The sequence below is a fragment of the Mobula hypostoma genome, chromosome 30 (assembly GCF_963921235.1).
Source record: "Mobula hypostoma chromosome 30, sMobHyp1.1, whole genome shotgun sequence".
In the NCBI taxonomy this organism is placed as follows: domain Eukaryota; kingdom Metazoa; phylum Chordata; class Chondrichthyes; order Myliobatiformes; family Myliobatidae; genus Mobula; species Mobula hypostoma.
In genome coordinates this window covers 7,046,681-7,072,471 of record NC_086126.1, presented here as the reverse complement: position 1 = coordinate 7,072,471, position 25,791 = coordinate 7,046,681, and the positions used below count along the sequence as shown (strand labels likewise).

The window sequence follows — 25,791 nt, the reverse complement described above, 5'->3', positions numbered from 1 at the left end:
GTGCACGTGCTCTAATCAGCATTCTCGGTGCCACCGACCCCGACTCCTGCCTTGTCTGCGATTTCCCCCCCCCCCAAAGTCCCGAAATCTCAGTCGCATGGGAGCATGGAGTCAAGTGAACACAACAGTTCTCGGTGTAGCAGTACAGAAAGCAAGCCTCACCCTTGAAGAGGGAGCAATGAGGAAGCTCCACACTGGCAGAGAGGGGGCACTGCACCATGGCAGTGCTGAGGGAGCTCTTTGAGACCGGTATCTCCCAGTAAAAATTGCCAGGCTCGACCTCATGACCTACACTGAGTGGCCACTTCACTAGGTACACCTGCTCTTTAATACCAGTATCTAATCAGCCAATCATTTGGCAGCAACTCAATGCATAAAAGCATGCAGCCATGGTCAAGAGGTTCAGAAGAACATTTCTCCATTCTCTCTGTAGATACTACTTGACCTTCTGAGTTCCTCTTGCATTTTGTGTGAGTTACTCTACCCAGCCTCTCCTTGTTGCTGATCACAAGTCATAGGGGCAGAATTAGGCCATTCTGCCCATCCAGACTGCTCTGTCATTCTATCAAGGCTGATTTATTTTCCCTCTCAACACCGTTCTCCTGTTTTCTCCCATAACCTTTGATGCTCTGATTAATCAAAAATCTATCAACTTCCACTTTAAAAATACTCAGTGATGTGGCCTCCACGGCCGCCTGTGGCAATGAATTCCACAGATTCACCACCCTCTGCTGAACAAAGTTGCTCCTCGGCTCTATTCTATTCTGAGGCTGTGCCCTCTGATCTAGACACCCCACCACGTCTACTCTATCTGTGCCCTCTGGTCCTAGACTCCCTCACTATAGGAAACATCCTCTCCACATCCACTCTATCTGTGTCCTCTGGTCCTAGACTCCCCCACTGTAGGAAACATCCTCTCCACATCCACTCTATCTGTGTCCTCTGGTCCTAGACTCCCCCACTGTAGGAAACATCCTCTCCACATCCACTCTATCTGTGTCCTCTGGTCCTAGACTCCCCCACTACGGGAAACATCCTCTCTACATCCACTCTATCTGTGTCCTCTGGTCCTAAACTCCCCCACTATGGGAAACATCCTCTCCACCTCCACTCTATCTGTGTCCTCTGGTCCTAGACTCCCCCACTATGGGAAACATCCTCTCCACAACCACTCTATCTGTGTCCTCTGGTCCTAGACTCCCCCACTGTAGGAAACATCCTCTCCACATCCACTCTATCTAGGCCTTTCAATATTCGAGAGTTTTCAATGATATCACCCCGTCCCCCGTCATTCATCTGAACTCCAGTTGAATACAGGCCGAGGGCCAGCAAGCGCTTTTCGTACATTAATCCTGTCATTCCTGGAAACCTCGTTTGGACTCTCTCCAAAGACGGCCATTGTCCTGTGATTAGGCTAGGGTTCATTGGGTGGTGGTGGAAGGATTACTGGGCAGCAATAAACATATTAAATAAATATATATTCTAACTTGCTCGAAATGAATGCTGAAAATTTGTATTTGCCTTCCTCAGCACCGACCCAACCCGCACGTTCGCCTTTAGGGAATCACGCCCAAGTCCCTTTACACTTCCGATTTCTGAATAATGTGAATTTTTCCATTCTCAATCCACACCAGGACACTGCCCAGTAAATAGAGTGCACCTTGTGAGGCTTTTAACTCCGGGAAAGGACGGGCGGCAGGTGACAGCGTGACGTGCGTGTGAAGTTCACGGCGAATCACAGGGATGTCCGAAGCATGACAGGAATGTCACGCCAATCAAACTATCTGAGCCCTGAACCCCACGCCTTTTCTCTTTCGATTTCGTCTCGTCACAGGACCTTGCTTCCCAATTAAAAAGCGCCCTGCCCGGACTGCAAGTGTCAGATCTCCACCCGCGGAGCCGAGAGGAGGGTGTCGGCCGTTCGAAGTGAGTATTCGCTACCGCTGTCTCAAGGTCCCGTTGACGTTTGGCCTCTCGCTCCTCGCCGCGCAATTTATTCGCGACTGCTCCGTGAATCAACTGTCAGTATGAAACGTCCGGGAAAGGAGCTGGGGGGTGAATGTTCCGTCACGTTCCTCACCTGTCCTTGGTGGGGGAAAGAGCTTGCGTGCCAAGAAGCGAGTCACTTGCAGGACCGTGTTCGACAATACCAGCGCCAGCCTGTCTGCCGTCAGCATCAGGTTTAATGTCACCAGTAAATGTTGTGAAATCTGTTAACTTCGCAGCAGCAGTACAATGCAAATCATGATAATACGGAGAAAAAAACTTAATTATAGGAAGTATATAGATGTTAAATAGTTAAATAACTAGTGCAAAAATAGAAATTAAAAAGAAGATTGGAGCGACTGGGCTTGTATACTCTGGAATTTAGAAGGATGAGAGGGGATCTGATTGAAGCATATAAGATTATTAAGGGATTGGACACGCTGGAGGCAGGAAGCATGTTCCCGCTGATGGGTGAGTCCAGAACCAGAGGCCACAGTTTAAGAATAAGGGGTAGGCCATTTAGAACGGAGTTGAGGAAAAACTTTTTCACCCATAGAGTGGTGGATATATGGAATGCTCTGCCTCAGAAGGCTGTGGAAGCCGAGTCTCTGGATGCTTTCAAGAAAGAGATGGATAGAGCTCTTAAAGGTAGCGGAATCAAAGGTTATGGGGATAAGGCAGGAACTGGATACTGATTGTGGATGATCAGCCAGGATCACACTGAATGGCGGTGCTGGCTCGAAGGCCGAATGGCCTACTCCTGCACCTATTGTCTATTGTTCCTAGATCGTTGAGTGTGTGCCTTCAGGCTCCTGTACCTCCTCCCTGACGGTAGCAATGAGAAGCGAGCACCCGCCCGTTTGCCCCACTCCCATCAGGGAGGAGGCTACGTGGCACCCACAGAAGGACTCGCCACACTCACACACAGTGACTTTCCACGAGCAGTGAGGCTGATCAACGCCCCGGCCCGCCCTTCGCTGCTGTGTGCGATACAGTACCGAACTTCCCCGACAGCGCGGCGTGTGCAATATGTGAGCGCCTCCCATGTCTAACCGAGTGACCCGGGATTAACCACGACATCTTCCCTTCTTGTGGGGGGGGGGGGGGGGCCCCAGAAAAAAGAAAAGAAAAACTAGATGTGAAATTCGTGTCTACAGGACCGCTTTGGAGTTATTGTCACTGAAGATGAGCCAATTCAACTCACGCAACTTGTGCTCCTTACATAAACATTTTTTTAAAAAATTGTCAACATTGCAGTAACGCACACACAGAAAATGCCGGAGGAACTCCGCAGACCAGGCAGCGTCTATGGAAAAGGGTAAACGCAGACTGGGAGATCGTTTCGCTGAACACCTACGCTCTGTCTGCCAGAGAAAGCAGGATCTCCCAGTGGCCACACATTTTAATTCCACGTCCCATTCCCATTCTGACATGTCTATCCACGGCCTCCTCTACTGTAAAGATGAAGCCACACTCAGGTTGGAGGAACAACACCTTATATTCCGTCTGGGTAGCCTCCAACCGGATAGCATGAACATCGACTTCTCTAACTTCCGCTAATGCCCCACCTCCCCCTCGTACCCCATCCGTTATTTATTTATATACACACATTCTTTTTCTCTCTCTCCTTTTTCTCCATCTGTCCCTCTGACTATACCCCTTGCCCATCCTCTAGGTTTCCCCCCGCCCCCTTGTCTTTCTCCCTAGGCCTCCCGTCCCATGATCCTCCCCCTTCTCCAGCCTCGTATCCCTTTTGCCAATCACCTGTCCAGCTCTTGGCTCCATCCCTCCCCCTCCTGTCTTCTCCTATCATTTCGGATCTCCCCCTCCCCCTCCCACTTTCAAATCTCTTATTCGCTCTTCCTTCAGTTAGTCCTGACGAAGGGTCTCGGCCCGAAACGTCGACTGTACCTCTTCCTATAGATGCCGCCTGGCCTGCTGCGTTCACCAGCAACTTTGATGTGTGTTACTTGAATTTCCAGCATCTGCAGATTTCCTCGTGTTTAAGAGTAAACAGTCGACGTTTTGGGCCGAGACCCTTCGGCAGGACTGGAAATGGGTGGGGGGGGGGTAGAAGTCAGAGTTAGAAGGTGGGGTGGGGGGAGGAAAAAGTACAAGGAGGCAGGTGATAGGTGGAACCGAGAGAGGGGGTGAAGTCAGGAGTTGGGAAGCTGAGTAGTGAAAGAGATAAAGGGCCGGAGGAGGGGGAATCCGGTAGAGGAGGGCAGAAGACCATGAAAGAAAGGGGGAGGGAAGAGCACCAGAGTTTGTGGCAACATGACACAGAGTTCCTCCAGCATCTTGTGTGTGTGTGTGTGGGGTGCTTTGGATTTCAAACATCTGCAGATTTTCCCGTGTTTGCCAACATTATAGCTGTCTTTCTCTTTGTTTTAACTCCCTCTCTCTCTTTGTTTTCCTCTTTTTTTTTAAAGAACATTCCCATTTTGTGAAATGTTTTCAACGTCAGAACTCTTTTAAAAAAAAACATTAAATCTGATGGAGGTCAGGGTAGACTGCCTGAACACTGGGCAAAGTGAGAGGATTATTCTGCCTCTCCAGTCTCTTGCCCTAAGCTATTAGACGTTGGAGTCTGTCTCTGTGGTGGGACAGATAAGCGACCCGATCCAGTGTGAAGTGTTGGAGCGGATGAAGATTCTTGAACAAGTGTGGCCACCTCAGACAGGAGCTCCTCGTCATAAGGACCGGGCCACTCTGTGTCTCACCCTTCCCGTTATGGACTTTGAAGGCGCCCGGGGCCTGATCTGCGCTTGTTCTCGCCTTGTGACGTTCTGATCTCAGACGTCCGCGGTTCGTGCTGCCGGACTACTGTGCCTTCGATGGATCGCTCTGAAACCTCCTGAGCTCTTCCTCTTCCCACGCTGCGTTGTCTCCAACTTTCTCACTTTCTCTAACTGCGGTAGGTGGGGTTTGGAGAAGGGAAGAAAGGACGGGCGGGCTTGTTTCCCAGTCTCCGGCCCGTTGACAGCTCTGATAGACCGCAGCCATTCGCAAGACGTGTGGGGCGATAAGCTTGGACGTATTTTCCCTTTACTTGGAGACTCTTAAACAGTTTGCACCGCTCTCTCCGCCTCTCCTGTGGGTGCCGTGGACTGCCTGTCCGGCGTTTGAACTCATAGCCCCGAACAAAGGCTTTGAAATTCCGAGCAGCTGAACTGCCTGACACAAGCGTCTCTGGTATTCCAAGGCGAGTGAATACAGCTTTCAGCTGGATCGCTGCTGCCGAGGACAGCTTGGACGCCCCGATGTTTGTCTCTTCTCAGCTCGAAAAGTCGGTGCCTGCAATTTGCCACGGACAGGCTGGGGAGACAGCGTGTTTTTTTTTGTGTGCAGTTTCCTGCATGCTTCACATTTCTCTACGCAACACCCCCCCCCCCCCACTACTTTATCACATCAGAATCAGGTTTAATATCACTGGCAAATGTAGTGAAATTCTTTGTTTTGTGTCAGCAGTGCATTGCAAGACACAATAATTAAAACTATACAGCCTCTAAAACTCCCTAATCAATCCTGGTTCATTGCACAACACCCAGTCCAGAACAGCGGATCCCCCAGCTGCTCTAAAAAAGCCATCTAGTAGGGACTCCGGGAATTTCCCCCTCCTGGAATCCAGCACCAACCTGATGTTCCCAATCTACCTGCATGTTGACTGTTGTAACATTGCCCTTTTGGCAGGCAATTACTATATCTCCCATTGTAATTTGTAGGCCACACCCTTACTACTGTTTGGGGGTCTGTATACAACTCCCATCAGGATCTTTTCACCCCTGCAGTTCCTTAGCTCTATCCACAATGATTCAACACCTTCCGAACTTGTCACCTCTTTCTGACGATTTGATTTCATTTTTTTACCAACAGAGCAACACCCTCCTCAGTTACCTTCCTGCCTGTCCTTTCAATATAATATATATCCTTGGACATTAAGCTCCCAGCTGTAATCTTTCAGCCATGATTCAGTGATGCCTGCAACATCATACCTGCCCACTTACAGCTGCAAGTTCATCTACCTTATTCTGTATATTGTGCTCATTCAAATATATCACCTTCAGTCCTGTATTCACTCTTTTTAATTTTGTCCACCTTTTCCATTGCAACTCATCCTGTTGACTGCAATTTTGCCTGTCAATAGTTCTCCTCACTACACATTGCCTCTTTTTGCAAACCAGGGATCTCACCTTCAGAACTATTATCCACCTTTCCTATGATACTTCTTACATTGACAGCTCAGGACACCAGTTGCTCAACCTTTCATTCCTAACTTTGTCCGAAGTCTTGCCAACATCTGCCTCCACAACCTCTCCACTAACTGTCCTGGCACTCTGGTTCCCACCCCCCTGCAACTCCAGTTTAAACCCCACCACGCAGATTCCACAAAGCTTTCTGCTAGGATATTAGTCCCCCCTCCAATTCAGGTGCAAACTGTCCCTTCTGTACAGGTATATGTGTGAGAGTGTGTCTGTGTGTGAGAGAGAGAGAGTGTGTGTGTGTGTATTTGTGCATGTGTACATGTGAGAGTCTGTATGTGAGAGTGCGTATTTGTGTGTGACAGAGAGCGTGTGTGTTTGTGAGAGACTTTATGTATGTGTGCGTGTGAGAGTGTTTCTGAGTGTGTGTGTGTGAGTGTGTGTTTGTGAGAGAGTGTTTATGTGTTTGTGTGTTTGTGAGAGAATGTGTGAGAGAGTGCTTATGTGTGTGCGTGGTGAGAGAGAGTGTGTTTATGTGGGTGTGCGAGAGTAACTGTGTGAGAGAGTGCTTATGTGTGTGTGCAAGGAGAGAGTGTTTATGTATGTATGCGTGAGTGTTTATTTGTGAGTGAGAGAGAGTGTTTGTGTGTGAGAGAGAGAAAGAGTGTGTTTATGTGTGTGAGTGTGTTTATGCGTGTGTGAGAGAAAGAGTGTGTTTATGTGTGTGTGTGTGAGAGTGTTTATGTGTCTGTGAAAGAGAAAGTGTTTATGTGTGTGTGAGTGTTTGTGTGTGAGAAAGTGAGTGTTTATGTATGTGTGTGTGAGTGTTTATGTGTGTGTGAGAGTGTTTGTGTGTGTGTGTGAGTGTTTGTGTGTGAGAAAGTGAGTGTTTATGTATGTGTGTGTGTGAGAGAGAAAGCGAGTGTTTATGTATATGTGCGTGTGAGAGAGTGTTTATGTGTGTGAGAGAAAGTGAGTGTTCGTGTGTGGGAGAGTGTTTGTGTGTGAGAGAGAGAAAGCGTGTGTTTGTGTGTGTGGGAGAGAGAGAGAAAGAGAAAGTGTGTTTATGTGTGTGTGAGAGTGTTTGTGTGTGTGTGTGTCTGTGTGTGAGAGATAGAGAAAGAGTGTGTTTATGTATGTGAGAGAGAGTGAGTGTTCGTGTGTGGGAGAGTGTTTAAGTGTGTGTGAGGGAGAGTGTTTGTGTGTGAGAGAGAGAAAGCGTGTGTTTGTGTGTGTGGGAGAGAGAGAGAAAGAGAAAGTGTGTTTATGTGTGTGTGAGAGTGTTTGTGTGTGTGTGTGTGTCTGTGTGTGAGAGATAGAGAAAGAGTGTGTTTATGTATGTGAGAGAGAGAGTGTTTTTGTGTGTATGCAGCGGGGAGTGGGTCGGAAGTTCACCTCCACACTTTAACACACGTTCCTCTGCTCTGTTGTGGGGAAGTCCCGCCCACAGGCTCTGAAAGGAAGCAACGGCCCAGGCTGAGATCAGTTTTGCTTCGGGACCTGTCGGGTGCAGGACCGCTGTCGCCTTCTGAACGTCGCCGGCGCCTCATCGGCCGCTTGGGAGAGAGCTCTCCATGGCTTCATCATTCGTGAGTAGAACCCGAGAACACGCTGCAACTTAAGCGTGGAAGTCAGAGGACTGTTTGCCGTCCCTCCTCACCCTCCTCTCCCCTCCCTACCCCCGGCATCCAACAACCCACCCGCTCCCTACCGTCCGGAGGCCGAGCGTCCTGCGAGCTGTGGGCGAGGAGGGAGCCTCTTGCGGGGTAGTGGGGAGGAAAAGCTGATGGACGGGACGGGTCAGGTTCGCTCTGTCCGCCGCGAAGGGCGGCATCTATCACAGAGTCCGGCCCTGTGGCTCAGAAGGGTAGGGAAAGGAAGAAGGCAGCAGTGATAGGGGGTCAGACAGGCGATTCTGTGGACACAGGAAAGAAACACAGATGGTAGGTTGCCTCCCAGATGCCAGGGTCTGGGATGTTTCTGATCGCGTCCACGATATTCTGAATTGTGAAGGTGAACAGCCAGAGGTCGTGGTACACATTAGTACCAACAACATAAGTAGAAAGAGGGAGGTCCTGAAAACAGACTACGGGGAGTTAGGAAGGAAGTTGAGAAGCAAGAGCACAAAGGATTACCGCCTGTGCCACACGACAGTGAGTATAGGAATAGAGGATAAATGCGCGGCTGAGGGATTGGAGCAGGGGGCAGGGATTCAGATTTCTGGATCATTGGGACCTCTTTTGGGACAGGAATGACCTGTACGAAAAGGACGGGCTGCACTTGAATCCAAGGGGGAACAATATCCTGGCAGGGAGGTTTGCCAAGGCTATTGGGGAGAGTTTAAACTAGAATTGCTGGGGGGGGGGGGGTGGGAACCGAACTGAAGAGGCGGAGGAAGGGGCTGTCGGCTCACAAATCAAGAAAGCTTTGAGATCGTGTGAGAGGAAGGACAGGCGGGTGATAGAGAAGGGTAGTTTGACTGATGGTTTGAGATGTGTCTATTTTTTAATGCAAGGATTATTACGAACAAAGCGGATGAGTTTAGAGAGAGGATCAATAGTTGGAGCTATGATGTTGTGGCCATTACAGAGACTTGGTTGGCTCAGGGGCCGGAATGGTTGCTAAGAGGCCAGACTTTAGATGTTTCAGAAAGTACAGGGAGGAGGCCAAAGAGTTGGGGGTGTGGCACTGCTGATCAGAGATAGTGTCACAGCTGAAGTAAAGGAAGTCATGGAGGGATTGTCTACTGAGTCTCTGTGGGTGGAAGTTAGAAACAGGGAGGGGTTTTTTTATAGACCACCCAATAGTAACAGAGACATCAAGGAGCAGACGGGGAGACAGATTCTGGAAAGGTGTAATAATAACAGGGTTGTTGTGGTGGGAGATTTTAATTTTCCAAATATCGATTGGCATCTCCCTAGAGCAAGGGGTTTAGATGGGGTGGAGTTTGTTAGGTGTGTTCAGGAAGGTTTCCTGACACAATATGTAGATAAGCCTACAAGAGAAGAGGCTGTACTTGATCTGGTATTGGGAAATGAACCTGGTCAGGTGTCAGATCTCCCAGTGGGAGAGCATTTTGGAGAGAGTGATCACAATTCTTTCTCCTTTACCATAGCATTGGAAAGGGATAGGAGCAGACAAGTTAGGAAAGTGTTTAATAGGAGTAAGGGGAGATATGAGGCTATCAGGCAGGAACGTGGAAGCATAAATTGGGAACAGATGTTCTCAGGGAAATGTATGGCAGAAATGTGACAAATGTTCAGGGGATATTTGTGTGGTGTTCTGCATAGGTACGTTCCAATGAGACAGGGAAAGGATGGTAGGGTACAGGAACCGTGTTGTATAAAGGCAGTTGTAAATCTAGTCAAGAAGAAAAGAAAAGAACTGTGCTTTTTGGAATAATTCCTCAAAATATCCACGGTATCTCTTTGTCTGACCAACATGTTATTGCATTTGTTACATTGATAGCTAGGAGGGCCATTTTGTTGAAGTGGAAGGATACAACGGCTCCCACCTTGTCACAATGGTTCTCTCAAGTGATGCTATGTCTTAATTTGGAGAAAGTTAGAAGTCGGACCTTTGAACCTATGTTTGATTTTGAGAAAAGATGGGGTTCATTTGCTCGTTACTATCATTTGAGTTAATTGATAGATTTCCTCCACGATCTAATTGTAAATTTTTGGTACCTTTTTTTTTCTTGCTGGCAGTTTGATGTTTATCTTTAGAAGCTTTTTGCATGATGAATGTCTCCAGGGTTGAACACCTAATGGTTTTTTTTCTCACTTTTCTTGCTTAGTAGGGGTTTTTAAATCTCATTTTTTTGTCACCAAAATTTTTTTCAATCTTTAAAACAATTTTTTTTTTCTTGAGACGTTGTAAGTGTCGCCTACTTTGATGTACTCTTGTTAATTTTGGATAATAAAAAGATTTGAAAAGAAAGAAGAAAAGAAAAGCTTACAAATGATTCAAAAAACTAGGTAAGGATAGAGATCTAGAAGATTATAAGACAGGCAGGAAGGAGCTTAAGAATGAAATTAGGAGAACCAGAAGGGGCCATGAAAACGCCTTGGCGGACAGGATTAAGGAAAATCCCAAGGCATTCTACAAGTATGTGAAGAGCAAGAGGATAAGACGTGGGAGAATAGGCCCAATCAAGTGTGACAGTGGAAAAGTGTGTATGCAACTGGAGGAGATAGCTGAGGTACTTAATTAATGCTTTGCTTCAGTATTCATTACGGAAAAGGATCTGGGTGATTGTAGGGCTGACTTACTGCGGACTGAAAAGCTTGAGCATATAGACATTAAGGAAGGAGATTGCAGAGCCTCTGGAAATGATCTTTGCTTAGTCAATGGGGACGGGGGAGGTTCCGGAGGATTGGAGGGTTGCGAATGTTGTTCCTTTATTCAAGAAAGAGAGTAGAGATAGCCCAGGAAATTATAGACCAGTGAGTCTCACTTCAGTGGTTGGTAAGTTGATGGAGAAGATCCTGAGAGGCAGGATTTATGAACATTTGGAGAGGCATAATATGATTACGAATAATCAGCATGGCTTTGTCAAGGGCGGGTCATGCCTTACGAGCCTGATTTGAATTTTTTCAGGATGTGACTAAACACATTGCTGAAGGTAGAGCAGTAGATGTAGTGTATATGGATTTCAGCAAGGCATTTAATAAGGTATCCCATGCAAGGCTTATTGAGAAAGTAAGGAGGCATGGGATCCAAGGGATCTTGCTTTGTGGATCTAGAACAGGCTTGAACACAGAAGGTAAAGAATGGTTGTAGACAGGTCATATTCTGCATGGTGGTCAGTGACCAGTGGTGTGCCTCAGGGATCTGTTCTGGGGCCTCTTCTCTTCGTGATTTTTGTAAATGACCTGGATGAGGAAATGGAGGGATGGGTTAGTAAGTTTGCTGATAACACAAAGGTTGGAGGTGTTGTGGATAGTGTGGAGGGCTGTCAGAGGTTACAGCGGGACATCGATAGGATGCCGAACTGGGCTGAGAAGTGGCAGATGGAATTCAATCCAGATAAGTGTGAGGTAGTTCATTTTGGTGGGTCAAATATGATGGCAGAATATAGTATTAATTGTAAGACTCTTGGCAGTGTGGAGGATCAGAGGGATCTTGGGGTACGAGTCCATTGGACACTCAAAGCTGCCACACAGGTTGACTCTGTGGTTAAGAAGACATACAGTGCATTGGCCTTTATCAACCGTGGGACTGAGTTCAGGAGCCGAGAGGTAATGTTGCAGCTATATAGGACCCTGGTCAGAACCCACTTGGAGTACTGTGCTCAGTTCTGGTTTCCTCACTACAGGAAGGATGTGGAAACCATAGAAAGGGTGCAGAGGTGATTTACAAGGATGTTGCCTGGATTGGGGAGCATGCCTTATGAGAATAGGTTGAGTGAACTTGGCCTTTTCTCCTCGGAGCAATGGTGGATGAGAGGTGACCTGATAGAGGTGTATAAGATGATGAGAGGCATTGATCGTGTGGATAGTTAGAGGCTTTTCCTCAGGGTTGAAATGGCTAACATGAGTGGGCACAGTTTTAAGGTGCTTGGAAATAGGTACCGAACGGATGCCAGGGGTAAGTTTTTCACACAGAGAGTGGTGAGTGTGTGGAACGGGCTGCTGGCGATGGTGGAGGAGGCGGATACGATGGGGTCTTTTAAGAGACTCTTGGATAAGGTAGATGGAGCTTCTTACTTCACCCCACCTCTCTCCCAACCACCCACCTTCCCCTTCACCTGGTCTTACCTGTCACCTGCAAACTTGTACACCTTCCCACCCCCTTCCTTTTCTGTCCTGATGAAGGGTCTCGGCCCGAAACGTCGACTGTTTATTCCCCTCCATAGATGCTGCCCGACCTGCTGAGTTCCTCTAGCATTGCTCTAGCATTGTGTGTGTGTGTGTGTTGCCCCAGAGTTCCAGGATTCCAGGATCTCTGGGTTTATACCTGGATTTATGGAGTTCCTGCTTCCATCCCCAGTTTCCCTTGGTGATGAGCTGCCTTCTTGAACTGCTGCAGTCCCTGAGGTGTAGGGACACCCACAGTGCTGTTAGGGAGGGAATTCCATGATTTTGACCCAGCGACAATGAAGGAACGGCGAGATGTTTCCAAGTCAGGATGGTGAGTGACCTGGAGGGGGATTTCCAAGGGGTGGTGTTCCCAGGTATCTGCTGTTCTCGTCCTTCTAGATGGTGGTGGTCGTGGGTCTGGAAGGTGCTGCCTTGGGAACTTTGGTGTGTTGTTGCAGTGCACCTTGTAGATAGTACACACTGCTGTAAGTGTCCGTCGATGGTGGGGGGATTGGACGCGTGTGGAAGGGGTACCAATCGAGTGGGCTGCCTGGTACTGGATGGTGTTGAGCTTCTCGAGTGATGATGGAGCTTCACTCACCCAGGCGAGTGGTGAGTATTCCATTACACTCCTGACCTCAGCCTTGTAGATGGTGGACAGGCTCTGGGGAGTCAGGAGGTGAGTTACGCGCCACAGGATTCCTAGCCTTTGACCTGCTCTGGTAGTCACGGTGTTTATATTTCTAGACCAGTTCAGTTTCCTGTCAATGGTAACCCCCAGGATGTTGATAGTCAGGGATTCAGTGATGGTGATGCTGCTGAATGTGAACGATAGTCGGAGCCTCTCTTGTTGGAGATGGTCATTGCCTGGCACTTGTGTGGCTCGAATGTTACTTGTCAGCCCAAGCCTGGATATGGTCCATATGACCAATTCGAGGCGAATGCCCATCGCCACCATGACCTCCATGTGTGACGGACCTCAGAAGGCCTCCGTGTTCAAGTGGTCACTCCCCTCGACGCAGTGGGAGGGTGTTATCGAAGTTCTGCGATTTATGGACTGAAGTTCAAACTAACTGCAACTCAGACCGGTCTCTCTCAGCTGGCGCTCTTTCTGGGGAGCGACCTATTCGCGTTTTTGTGCGAGGGAGGGGGCTGGCGGTTTGAGGTTTGATGTTCTAGCTCCCGTTTTCTGCGTGGGAGCGACCTGTTAGTTTTTTTTGTGTGAGTGAGGGTGGGTGGGTGTTTGGGATTTGCGGGGTGGGGTGGGTTGATGTTTATCTTTGAATTACTTCCATGCTTTTCTCTTTTTTTTTCTCGTGGCTATCTGGAGAAGACAAGTCTCCGAGTTGTATACTGCATAGATACTTTGAGAATAATTGAACCTTTGAACCCTTTAATCCATACTTCTTTGGACTGTGGGAGGAAACCGGAACACCCGGAGGAAACTCACGTGGTCACGGGGAGAACGTACAAACTCCTCGCAGGCAGTGGCGGGAATTGAACCCAGGTCGCTGGTTCTAGAGTAACATTACTCTTTCCATGCTGGATCCCTGGAGCGCAGGAGAGTGGGGGGAGATAATGTTCTATGCGCGATCGTGGTTCGTGGGAGGGGTAGCGAGGGCAGGGCGATGGGACCAGGCAGAGTGATAGTTCGGCACGGACAAGATGGGCTGAAGGGCCTGTTTCTGTGCTACCTGGCTGCCTGCTTCTCTCCAGCCTGCAACGGAGGGGCAGAAAAAATAGCAGCAGGAAGTGGTTTAGTGGAACAGCCTCTCTCAAGCTCGGTGCTCGGCAGTGATAGGTGGGGGAGCTGCAGAGGTCATAAGACCACAAGACATAGGAGAAAAATCAGGCCGTTTGGCCCATCGAGCCTGCTCTGCCATCCCAACATGGATGATTTATTTTCCCTCTCAACCCCATTCTCCTGCCTTCCTCTCCAAAACCTTTGATGCCCCGACCGATCAAGAACCTGTCAACCTCTGCTTTAAATAGCCCCAAATACTCGGCCTCCTCTGCCGTCTGTGGCGGTGAATTCCACAGATTCACCACTCTCTGGTTAAGGAAATTCCTCCTCATCTCTGTTCTAAAGGGTCCGTGAAAGGTGACGCCTTTCACTGGATTAAACTTCATCTGCCACGCCTGTGCCCACCCCAGTGGCCAGTCCGTGTCTGTAACGACTCCACTGGCCGGTCCGTGTTTGTCACGATTCCACTGTCCAGTCCGTGCCTGTCACGATTCCACTGGCCAGTCCGTGCCTGTCACGATTCCACTGGCCAGTCCGTGTCTGTAATGATTCCACTGTCCGGTCTGTGTCTGTCACGATTCCACTGTCCAGTCCGTGTTTGTCACGATTCCACTGTCCAGTCCGTGTCTGTCACGATTCCACTGTCCAGTCTGTGTCTGTCACGATTCCACTGTCCAGTCCGTGTTTGTCACGATTCCACTGTCCAGTCCGTGCCTGTCACGATTCCACTGTCCAGTCCGTGCCTGTCACGATTCCACTGGCCAGTCCGTGTCTGTAATGATTCCACTGTCCGGTCTGTGTCTGTCACGATTCCACTGTCTGGTCCGTGTCTGTAACGACTCCACTGGCCGGTCCATATCTGTCATGATTCCACTGTCCAGTCCGTGCCCGTCACGATTCCACTGGCCAGTCCGTGTCTGTCACGATTCCACTGTCCAGTCTGTAACTGTCACGATTCCACTGTCCAGTCCGTGTCTGTCACGATTCCACTGGCCAGTCTGTGTCTGTCACGATTCCACTGGCCAGTCTGTGTCTGGCTTCAGTCCGTCTCAATTCTATAGCAGCAGTCCCCAGGAAACGCCATGTTTCACCTGATTTCTGTCCAATAAACATCAGTTCACCCTGCCCTGCACTACAGCTTCCCCAACTCTGAGTGAGTGAGTGTGTGTGTGTGTTGACAATTAGTGTGTGCCTGTGTCTCTGTGTACAAAAGTGTCATGTCCACACTTGCCTCTCTCCCTTTCCCTGCCCCCTCCCTTTCTGCCTGACACCCCCTCCTTCCCTCCCATTTTCCTCTCTCCCTCCCGTTCCTGCCCACCCTCCATGCCGCCCTTCCTTGCCCCCATCTCCCTCCCTGCCTCCACCACTCTCCTCCCCTCCCTCCCTCCCTCTCTTCCTGCCTCCCTCACTGATGCCCCTCTCATTTTCATTTTTGTCTCCAGGGTGACAAGGAACCAAAGGCCGGTGACCTGATTGAAATTTGTCGGCCACTTTACCAGCACTGGGCGCTGTACGTGGGGGATGGTTATGTCATTCACCTGGCACCTCCGAGTAAGTACAGTGTCACCACCCCCCAGCTACATCTCCACCACCCGGGCCACCCCACCCTCCGAGATTCTTCCCATCCTGCGGCCTGTGAGACCCGTATACACACGCTCACACACACACACACACACACACACACACACACACACACACTCACACTCACACTCACACTCACACTCACTCACACTCACACTCACACTCACACACACTCACACACACACACACACTCACTCACACACGCATACACTCACATACACACACACACTCACACTCACACTCACACACACTCACACTCACACACGCACTGACACACACACACACACTGATACACACACACTCACACACACACACACACACACACTGACACACACACACAGACTGACACACACACACTCACACACACACACACAGACTCACACTGACACACACACACAAAGACTCACACACACACACACACAGACTCACACACACACACACACACACACACACACACACACACAGAGTCCCCACTACACCCATGACCGTCTGGACAGCCCGAAGGCTGACCCCACCCTCTGTGTCTGTGCCCCTCCTGCTGTCCCTCCCCTCAGGCGAGGTGTGCAATGCCGGTGCGAGCAGCATTATGTCTGTGTTCACCGACAAGGCCTACGTGAAACGGGAGCTCCTACGCGTCGTGGTGGGGACAGACCGTTACCAGGTGAACAATAAACTGGACAGCAGCCGGCGTCCCCGTCCCATCAACGTCATCCTGAAGGAGGCCCGGCAGCAGGTAGGCCGCGAGATGGACTACAGCATCTTCTCATCAAACTGCGAGCACTTTGTCATGGAACTGCGCTACGGGGAGTCCAGGTCTACCCAGGTGAGAAGTTCCTCCCTCCCAGCACAGGGGGAGAAACCGGTGGAAGGGCTCCAACAGGACTGGGGAGGGGGGCTGAAGTTAAGAAGATTTAAAAATTAGCTGAAACGCAAGGGATTCTGCAGACAAAATGGAAGAGTTCAGCCGGTCAGGCAGCATTTATGGAGAGGAGTAAGCAGTCGACGTTTCAGGCCGAGACCAGGACTGGAAAGGAAGGGGAGAAGTTAGAGTAAGAAGGTGTTGGAGGTCGGGGAGAGGGGAGGAGGGTAGTAGGTGATAAGCTGTTGCTCCTCCAACATGAGTGTGGCCTCGAGGTGGCAGCAGAGGAGGCCGTGGTCTCACCTGTCAGAATGGGAATGGGGAGTAGAATTGAATTGGGTGGCCATTTCTGAGTAGCTCTTCCTATGACTAAAGTCCTCCTCTCCAGCTAACACCTTGTGAAGAAAGGATGTGCTGGCATTGGGGAAGAGTCCAGAGGAGGCTTCCAGGAATGAAAGGGTTAACCGGGAGGGGGAGGGGGATGAAGTAAAGAGCTGGGAGGTTGACTGGTCAAAGAGGCAGGAGGCCTCGGAAGAAAAAGAAGGGGGAAGGAGCACCAGAGGGAGGCGATGGGCAAGCAAGGAGATGAGGTGAGAGAGGGTAAAGGTGATGGGGAATGGTGAAGGGGGAGGTGGGGAATTACCAGAAGTTAGAGAAGTCGATGTTCATGCCATCAGGTTGGAGGCTACCCAGACGGAATATGAGGTGTTGTTCCTCCAACCTGAGTGTGGCCCCATCATGACAGGTGGAGGAGGCTGTGGATGGACATATCGGAACGGGAATGGGATTAAAATGGGTGGCCACTGGGAAATCCTGCGTTTTCTGGCGGACGGAACGTAGATGCTCGGCGAAAGCTGAGGGCGTGGATTGGCACATGGAATTACGACATTATAGCCATTAGTGAAACTTGGCTACAGGAGGGGCAGGACTGGCAGCTTAATGTTCCAGGATTCCAATGTTTTCAGTCATGATAGAGGCAGAGGGATGAAGGGTGGGAGGGGGGTGGCATTGCTAGTCAGGGAAAATGTTACAGCAGTGCTCAGGCAGGACAGATTAGAGGGCTTGTCTACCGAGGCCATATGGGTGGAGCTGAGAAACAGGAAAGGTATGACCACATTAATGGGGTTGTATTATAGACCACCCAATAGTCAGCGAGAATTGGAGGAGCAAATCTGCAGAGAGATAGCAGGCAACTGCAGGAAACATAAAGTTGTGATAGTAGGGGATTTTAATTTTCCACATATTGATTGGGTCTCCCATACTGTTCGGGTTAGAGTTTGTAAAATGTGTTCAGGAAAGTTTTGTAAATCAATACATAGAGGTACCAACTAGAGAGGATGCAATATTAGATCTCCTATTAGGAAATGAGTTAGGACAGGTGACGGAAGTGTGTGTAGGGGAACACTTTGGTTCCAGTGATCATAGCACCATTAGTTTCAACTTGATCATGGACAAGGATAGATCTGGTCCTCGGGTTGAGATTCTAAACTGGAAAAAGGCCAAATTTGAAGAAATGAGAAAGGATCTAAAAAGCGTGGATTGGGACAGGTTGTTCTCTGGCAAGGATGTGATTGGTAAGTGGGAAGCCTTCAAAGGAGAAATTTTGAGAGTGCAGAGTTTGTATGTTCCTGTCAGGATTAAAGGCAAAGAGAATAGGAATAAGGAACCTTGGTCCTCAGGGGATACTGGAACTCTGATAAAGAAAAAGAGAGAGATGTATGACATGTTTAGGAAACAGGGAGTAAATAAGGTGCTTGAGGAGTATAAAAAATGCAAAAAAAACTTAAGAAAGAAATCAGGAGGGCTAAAAGAAGACATGAGGTTGCTTTGGCAGTCAAGGTGAAGGATAATCCAAAGAGCTTCTACAGGTATAATAAGAGCAAAAGGATAGTAAGGGATAAAATTGGTCCTCTTGAAGATCAGAGTGGTCGGCTATGTATGGAACCAAAAGAAATGGGGGAGATCTTCAATGGGTTTTTTGCGTCTGTATTTACTGGCATGGAGTCAATGGAAATAAGGCAAACTAGTGAGGTCATGGAACCTATACAGATTGAAGAGGAGGAGGTGCTTGCTATCTTGAGGCAAATCAGAGTAGGTAAGTCCCGAAGACCGACAGGGTATTCCCTCGGACCTTGAAGGAGACTAGTGTTGTAATTGCGGGGGCCCTGGCAGAAATATTTAAAATGTCGGTATCTACGGGTGAGGTGCCGGAGGATTGGAGAATGGCTCATGTTGTTCCGTTGTTTAAAAAAGGATCGAAAAGTAATCCAGGAAATTATAGGCCGGTAAGTTTGACGTTGGTAGTTGGTAAATTATTGGAAGGAGTACTAAGAGATAGGATCTACAAGTATTTGGATAGCCAGGGACTTATTAGGGAGAGTCAACATGGCTTTGTGCGTGGTAGGTCATGTTTGACCAATCTATTGGAGTTTTTCGAGGAGGTTACCAGGAAAGTGGATGAAGGGAAGGCAGTGGATGTTGTCTACATGGACTTCAGTAAGGCCTTTGACAAGGTCCCGCATGGGAGGTTAGTTAGGAAGATTCAGTCGCTAGGTATACATAGAGAGGTGGTAAATTGGATTAGACATTGGCTCAATGGAAGAAGCCAGAGGGTGGTAATGGAGGATTGCTTCTCTGAGTGGAGGCCTGTGACTAGTGGTGTGCCACAGGGATCAGTGCTGGGTCCATTGTTATTTGTCATCTATATCAATGATCTGGATGATAATGTGGTAAGTTGGATTAGCAAATTTGCTGATGATACAAAGATTGAGGTGTAGTAGATAGTGAGGAAGGTTTTCAAAGCTTGCAGAGGGATTTGGACCAGCTGGAAAAATGGGCTGAAAAATGGCAGATGGAGTTTAATACAGACAAGTGTGAGGTATTGCATGTTGGAAGGACAAACCAAGGTAGAACATACAGGGTAAATGGTAAGGCACTGAGGAGTGCAGTGGAACAGAGGGATCTGGGAATACAGATACAAAATTTCCTAAAAGTGGCATCATGGGTAGATAGGGTCGTAAAGAGAGCTTTTGGTACATTGGCCTTTATAAATCAAAGTATTGAGTATAAGAGCTGGAATGTTATGATGAGGTTGTATAAAGCATTGGTGAGGCTGAATTTGGAGTATTGTGTGCAGTTTTGGTCACCAAATTACAGGAAGATTATTAATAAGGTTGAAAGAGTGCAGAGAAAGTTTACAAAGATGTTGCCGGGACTTGAGAAACTCAGTTACAGAGAAAGGTTGAATAGGTTGGGACTTTATTCCCTGGAGCGTAGAAGAATGAGGGGAGATTTAATAGAGGTATATAAAATTATGATGGGTATAGATAGAGTGAATGCAGGCAGGCTTTTTCCACTGAGGCTGGGGGAGAAAAAAACCAGAGGACATGGGTTAAGGGTGGGGGGGGGGAAAGGTTTAAAGGGAACATTAGGGGGGGCTTCTTCACACAGAGAGTGGTGGGAGTGTGGAATGAGCTGCTAGATGGAGGCTTTTAACATTTAAGAATAAATTGGACAGGTACATGGATGGGAGGTGTATGGAGGGATATCGTCCAAGTGCAGGTCAGTGGGACTAGGCAGAAAAATGGCTAGGCACAGCCAAGAAGGGCCAAAAGGCCTGTTTCTGTGCTGTAATGTTCTATGGTTCTATGGAAATGGTCTCTCAGTCTACGTCGGGTCTCACCGAAGTACAGGAGGCCACACCGGGAGCACGGAACACACTATATGACTCCAACAGACACACAGGTGAAGTGTCGCCTCACCTGGAAGGACTGTGTGGGGCTCTGAATGGTGTTGAGGGAGGAGGTGTAGGGGCAGGTGTAGCACTTGTTCCACTTGCAAGGATAAGTGCCAGGAGGGAGATCAGTGGGGAGGGACGAATGCACAAGGGAGTCACGTAGGGAGTGATCCCTGTGGAAAGCAGGAAGTGTGGGGGTGGAGGGAGGGAGAGACATGTTTGGTGGTGAGATCCTGTTGGAGATGGCAGAAGTTTCAGAGAATTGTGTTCCAAGCCTACAGTGGTGACCGCCCCATACTTTTCCTGCACTACATCGATGACTGCATTGGCGCTGCTTCCTGCACCCATGCTGAATTCGTAGACTTCATCCACTTTGCCTCCAAATTCCACCCGACCCTCAAATTTACCTGGACCATTTCTGACACCTCCCTCCTCTTTCTTGATCTCACTGTCTCCATCTCCAGAGACAGCTTATCTACTGATGTCTATTATAAACCCACGGACTCTCACAGCTACCTGGATTATACCTCTTCCCACTGTGTTACTTGTAAAAACGCCAACCCCTTCTCTCAATTCCTCCGTCTCCACCGCATCTGCTCTCAGGATGAGATTTTATATTCTAGAATGAAGGAGATGTCCTCCTTTTTTCAAAGAAAAGGTCCACCATCAATGCTGCCCTCAACTGCACCTCTTCCGTTTTGTGCACGTCTGCTCTCACCCCATCTTCCCGCCACCCTACCAGGGATAGGGTTCCTCTTGTCCTCACCTACCACCCCAGCAGCCTCCATATCCAGCACATAATTCTCCGAAACCTCCACCACCTCCAACAGAATCCCATCACCAAATACATATTCCCCCCCACCTCCGCCACATTCTGCTTTCTGCAGGTATCGCTCCCCACACAACTCCCTTGTCCATTCGTCCCTCCCCACTGATCTCCTTCCTGGCCCTTATCCTTGCAAGCAGAACAAGTGCTACACCCGCCCCTACACCTCCTCCCTCACCACCGTTCAGGGCCCCCAAACAGCCCTTCCAGGTGAGGCGACACTTCACCTGCGAGTCTGTCGGGGTCATTTACTGTGTTCGGTGCTCCCGGTGTGGCCTCCTGTACTTCGGTGTGACGCGATATAGATTGGGAGACGGCTTCGCCGAGAACCTACGCTCTGTCCGCCAGAGCAAGTGGGATCTCCCAGTGGCCACCCATTTTAATTCCACTTCCCATTCCCACTCCAACATGTCCATCCACGGCCTCCTCCACTGTCGTGATGAGGCCACACTCAGGTTGGAGGAACAACATCTTATATTCCATCTGGGCAGCCTCCAACCTGATGGCATGAACATCGTTTTCACGAACTTACAGTAATGCCTCCAACACTCTCCATTTCCCATCCCCTTTTCCCTCTCTCACCTCATCTCCTTGCCCACCCATCGGCTCCCTCTGGCGCTCATCTCCCCTTTTCTTCCTTCCATGGCCTTCTGTCATCTTCCATCAGACTCCCCCCTTCTCCAGCCCTGTATCTCTTCCACCAATTAACTTTCCAGCTTTTTACTTCACCCCCTCCCCCTCCAGGTTTTACCTATCACCGTTTCCCTCTCCCCTTCCAAATCAACCCCTCAGCTTTCTCTCTCCAGTCCTGCCGAAGGGTTTGGGCCTGAAACGTCAACAGTTTACTCTTTTCCATGGCTGCTGCCTGTCCTGCTGAGTTTCTCCAGCAGTCTGTGTGTGTTGCTCGGATTCCCGGCGCTTGCAGATTCTCTCCAGCTTCTGTAGATCGGGGAACCGCTTTGTCGAGTACTTTCACTCCGTCCGCCACAAAAGGCAGGATCCCCCATTAGCCACCCAGTTCAATCCCATTCCCATTCAGGAATGTCAGTCCACGGCCTCCTCTACGACCAGGAAGAGGGCAAACTCAGGGTGGGGAAGCAAATTCCAACCTGGTGGCATGAGCATTGATTTCTCTCAAGCTTCTGGTAATCATTCCAATCTGTTTCACCCCCTCCCCCTTTTTCCATTCCGATTACCAGTTCCCCTTCCGCTTTTTCTCTCCTGACCTACCTATCATCTCCTCTGGTGCCCCTCCTCCTTCCCTTTCTCCCACACTCCTCTCCCCTCTCCAATCAGATTCCTCCATCTTCAGTTCTTTATCACTTCCATCAATCTTCTCCCAGCTTCTTGCATCGTCCCGTCTTCCCCTCAGCTGGTCTCACCGATCACCTGCCAGCTTGTACTCTCCTCTCCACCCCCGCTTCCTATTCTGGCTAATTCCCCCCCTTCCATTCCAGTCTTCACAACTCTGAGACAGTGCGGAGGGAGCTTCGCTCTGTGTCTGACCCCGGGAGTGCGTGATGGGACGATGTGGAGGGAGTTTCACTCTGTGTCTGACCCCGGGAATGTGTGATGGGACGGTGCGGAGGGAGTTTCACTCTGTGTCTGACCCCAGGAGTGTGTGATGGGACGGTGGTGAGGGAGCTTCACTCTGTGTCTGACCCCGGGAGTGCGTGATGGGACAGTGCGGAGGGAGCTTCACTCTGTGTCTGACCCCGGGAGTGTGTGATGGGACGGTGCGGAGGGAGCTTCACTCTGTGTCTGACCCCGGGAGTGCGTGATGGGACGGTGTGGAGGGGGCTTCACTCTGTGTCTGACCCCGGGAGTGCGTGATGGGACGGTGTGGAGGGGGCTTCACTCTGTGTCTGACCCCGGGAGTGTGTGATGGGACGGTGCGGAGGGGGCTTCAGTCTGTGTCTGACCCCGGGAGTGTGTGATGGGACGGTGCGGAGGGGGCTTCACTCTGTGTCTGACCCTGGGAGTGTGTGATGGGACGGTGCGGAGGGAGATTCACTCTGTGTCTGACCCCGGGAGTGTGTGATGGGACGGTGCGGAGGGAGCTTCACTCTGTGTCTGACCCCGGGAGTGTGTGATGGGACGGTGTCGAGGGAGCTTCACTCTGTGTCTGACCCCAGGAGTGTGTGACGGGACGGTGCGGAGGGAGCTTCACTCTCTGTCTGACCCCAGGAGTGTGTGACGGGACGGTGCAGAGGGAGCTTCACTCTGTGTCTGACCCCGGGAGTGTGTGACGGGACTGTGTGGAGGGAGCTTCACTCTGTGTCTGGCCCCGGGAGTGTGTGATGGGACGGTGTGGAGGGAGCTTCACTCTGTGTCTGACCCCGGGAGTGTGTGATGGGACGGTGCGGAGGGAGCTTCACTCTCTGTCTGACCCCAGGAGTGTGTGACGGGACGGTGCAGAGGGAGCTTCACTCTGTGTCTGACCCCGGGAGTGTGTGATGGGACGGTGTCGAGGGAGCTTCACTCTGTGTCTGACCCCGGGAGTGTGTGATGGGACGGTGTGGAGGGAGCTTCACTCTGTGTCCGACCCCGGGAGTGTGTGATGGGACGGTGCGGAGGGAGCTTCACTCTGTGTCCGACCCCGGGAGTGTGTGATGGGACGGTGCGGAGGGAGCTTCACTCTGTGTCTGACCCCGGGAGTGTGTGATGGGACGGTGTGGAGGGAGATTCACTGTCTGTGTGCTCATTTTTCTCCCTGCCTGACTCGGACTCTTTCACTCCCCATACAGGTTGAAGATGCAGCTTTCTACACGGTTGGTGCAAGCATCTTCGGCATTGCGGCGTTTGTTGGCTACCAGTTCTTGAAATCCCAGCAGAAGCAGAAGAAGTGAACAGGCAGCTGTGTGAGTGGGGAATAACACCCCCCCCCAGGGAACACTGCTTTCTGCCCTAGTCATGCTCTGAGATGGAGGCACTCCTTGCTGTTCTCTCTCTCTGTATCTATCCATCTCTGTCTCCCTCTCTCTCTCTCTCTCCCTGTCTCTCTTTCTCCGTTCCTCTCTCCCTCTCTCTGGAGTGTGGCGTGCTGGCACTTATCAGTCAGGGCGTGTCTGGGATTGGAGGGTCCCACGGACATACAGGGTCGCTCACCTGCTGGCACGAACATCGAGTTCTCTACGTCCATCAATTTCTCCCATTCGCCCCCCATCCCTTCTCTCCTCCGCTGCCCATCCCCTCCCCCGGTTTCCCCTCCTCCTTCCCTCCCCCCCCCCGATCCACTCTCTTCCCCTATCGGATTCCCTCTTCTTCAGCCCTCGACCTCTTCCACCCGTGACCAAAGTATTTGCCGGGGGCACTTTCCGCCCACCCCGTCCCCTACTTCGACCCAACCCTCCCCACCCCACTCCGACTGGGTTTGAGAGGGAAGCTCGACCTGCCCTCTCCCTCCAGCGCCGGTGCAACAGCGGCTACGACGTGCGCCAGCTCACCATCTCCGAAGCGCACCGCCTTCCCCGCCGCGGGGGTGTGGGGGTTCAGGAGACAGCTCCCCCCACCCTCTCAAGGAACAATGGGACTACTGGCAATGATAGTTAAGTTTATATAATGTTATTTTATGGTGTGTAAAAATGCATCTGTATACTGGTAACGCTCACTTCTTCTAGAGGTTTAATCAAGGGGGTGATAACCCCCAGCCCGGCCAAACTTAAGAAATCTCGTTTGGGTGCATGCTGCACGATGTGTCCCCTGTCACAAATCAGTACCCCAAAATAACAAACAGTACACAATATGCGATTCAACAATTAAGCTTTATAACTTTTATTTTGACTATTATGTTTAGTCAAGAAACAAAACGTAAAAGAAAAAGGGTGCCAATCTCATTAAACAGTCAACGTGCACGCAACGTTGGAGCTCACGTAGTTCTTCTTCCGCCATCGCACCCCCGCTCAGGGTCTACCTCGTCCGGCGATCGACCACATTTCTCCGTCTGCGTCTCCTCTCTTCATCCCTCCCTCTCCTTCTTGCCAAAAGCCCACGAAAACAATCCCAAGACACAGCAACAATCTCTTATTGGTGAGCCCCTAAGTCATAACCCAGACATTGCTGCTACAGAGAAACCATCACCTTGACAGCGGAACATTACATAGAAGCCGTTACATTAGCCTTAACACTGAAACCTTACAGCGTGTTACATACTGAATAATATTGAATAAAATTCATGAAGGTCTGCATAGAAATATAAACTTCCTCATCCCCTTGATTAAACTTGCTTTCAAGCATGTAATAAAATCATTAAGGCTCTTTATAATCCCTGTTCTCACTACTTTTTAATATTTGCACAATTTGCCTTCATTTTCACATTGATCGTTTGACAAGTTCTGTTTATGTATAAAGTTTTTTTGCCCTTCAATTCTACTGTATGCCTTTATTTTCCTGTAAGTGCCTGCAAGGAAGTGAAACTCGGGATTGTGTATGTACCTGGCCAGTGGCCTGGTAGCATCAGCACTGGACTTCAGGGTGGGTTTGAATCCGGCCGGCCCCGTGCACTCTTCCCATTGGCGCGGGGCTGAGCGTAAGATACAGACAAAATGCCAAGGAAACGGCCAGGTTGCCGCCCACTGTGGCCACAAAACGCAGAAGGGAACACTAAAAACATACATGCTTCGATAATACATCTCACTTTGATTTTGACTGTTGGAACTCAAAACTGAAAGATCATTACTGTTGAGGGAAAAATCTTCCCAGGACCAACTTTCTGGGATCCAATGGGAAACGGGGGGTGGGGGGGTTTGCAATTTTAGAACACTGGGCGCCGCGTTAGCATAAACAGCGCCAGCAGCCCAGGTTCAATTCTCAACGCAAGAGTTTGTGCGATCTCTCGTGGCCTCTGGGGAATTTCCTCCCAGTGCCCTGGTTTCCTCCCACGTTCCTAAGACGTACGGGTGAGTAGGTTAACTAGTCAAATTGGGCAGCGTTGGCCAGAAGAGCGCTCTGATGGTGTTACACTGGCGCTATGCGACCGGTACGTCTTTGGACTGTGGGAGGAAACCAGAGCACCCGGAGGAAACCCACGCCGTCACGGGGAGAACGTAAGAAGTTC

At 49.9% G+C, this 25,791-nt stretch overlaps 1 protein-coding gene across 4 annotated transcripts; it reads left to right on the top strand.

Annotated features, from left to right (window-relative positions):
- Window positions 1–1,645: 1,645 nt before the first annotated feature.
- On the top strand, window positions 1,646–25,120 carry LOC134339614 (phospholipase A and acyltransferase 3-like). Of its 4 annotated transcripts, none has more exons than XM_063036285.1 (5): window positions 1,646–1,926; window positions 7,627–7,777; window positions 15,176–15,284; window positions 15,869–16,047; window positions 23,483–25,120. In XM_063036285.1, the coding sequence occupies exons 2-5, from the start codon at window positions 7,763–7,765 to the stop codon at window positions 23,582–23,584; spliced, it is 405 nt and encodes a 134-aa protein (XP_062892355.1). In that variant the 5' UTR covers window positions 1,646–1,926; window positions 7,627–7,762; the 3' UTR covers window positions 23,585–25,120. The 4 variants fall into 4 exon arrangements, with proteins under 4 accessions (XP_062892355.1, XP_062892351.1, XP_062892353.1 ...); XM_063036281.1 differs by having other exon boundaries at window positions 1,666–1,926; window positions 15,869–16,137; window positions 23,483–25,119; XM_063036283.1 differs by lacking the exon at window positions 1,646–1,926 and adding an exon at window positions 4,573–4,903 and having other exon boundaries at window positions 7,639–7,777; window positions 15,869–16,137; window positions 23,483–25,119.
- Window positions 25,121–25,791: the final 671 nt, after the last annotated feature.

Bases quoted from the DNA above. Each gene is read 5' to 3' on its own strand.
- LOC134339614 (XM_063036281.1), top strand. The intron at 15,285-15,868 runs GTAAGTACAGTG...CCCTCCCCTCAG, and splicing joins CATTCACCTGGCACCTCCGA to GCGAGGTGTGCAATGCCGGT. The intron at 16,138-23,482 runs GTGAGAAGTTCC...CTCCCCATACAG, and splicing joins GGGAGTCCAGGTCTACCCAG to GTTGAAGATGCAGCTTTCTA.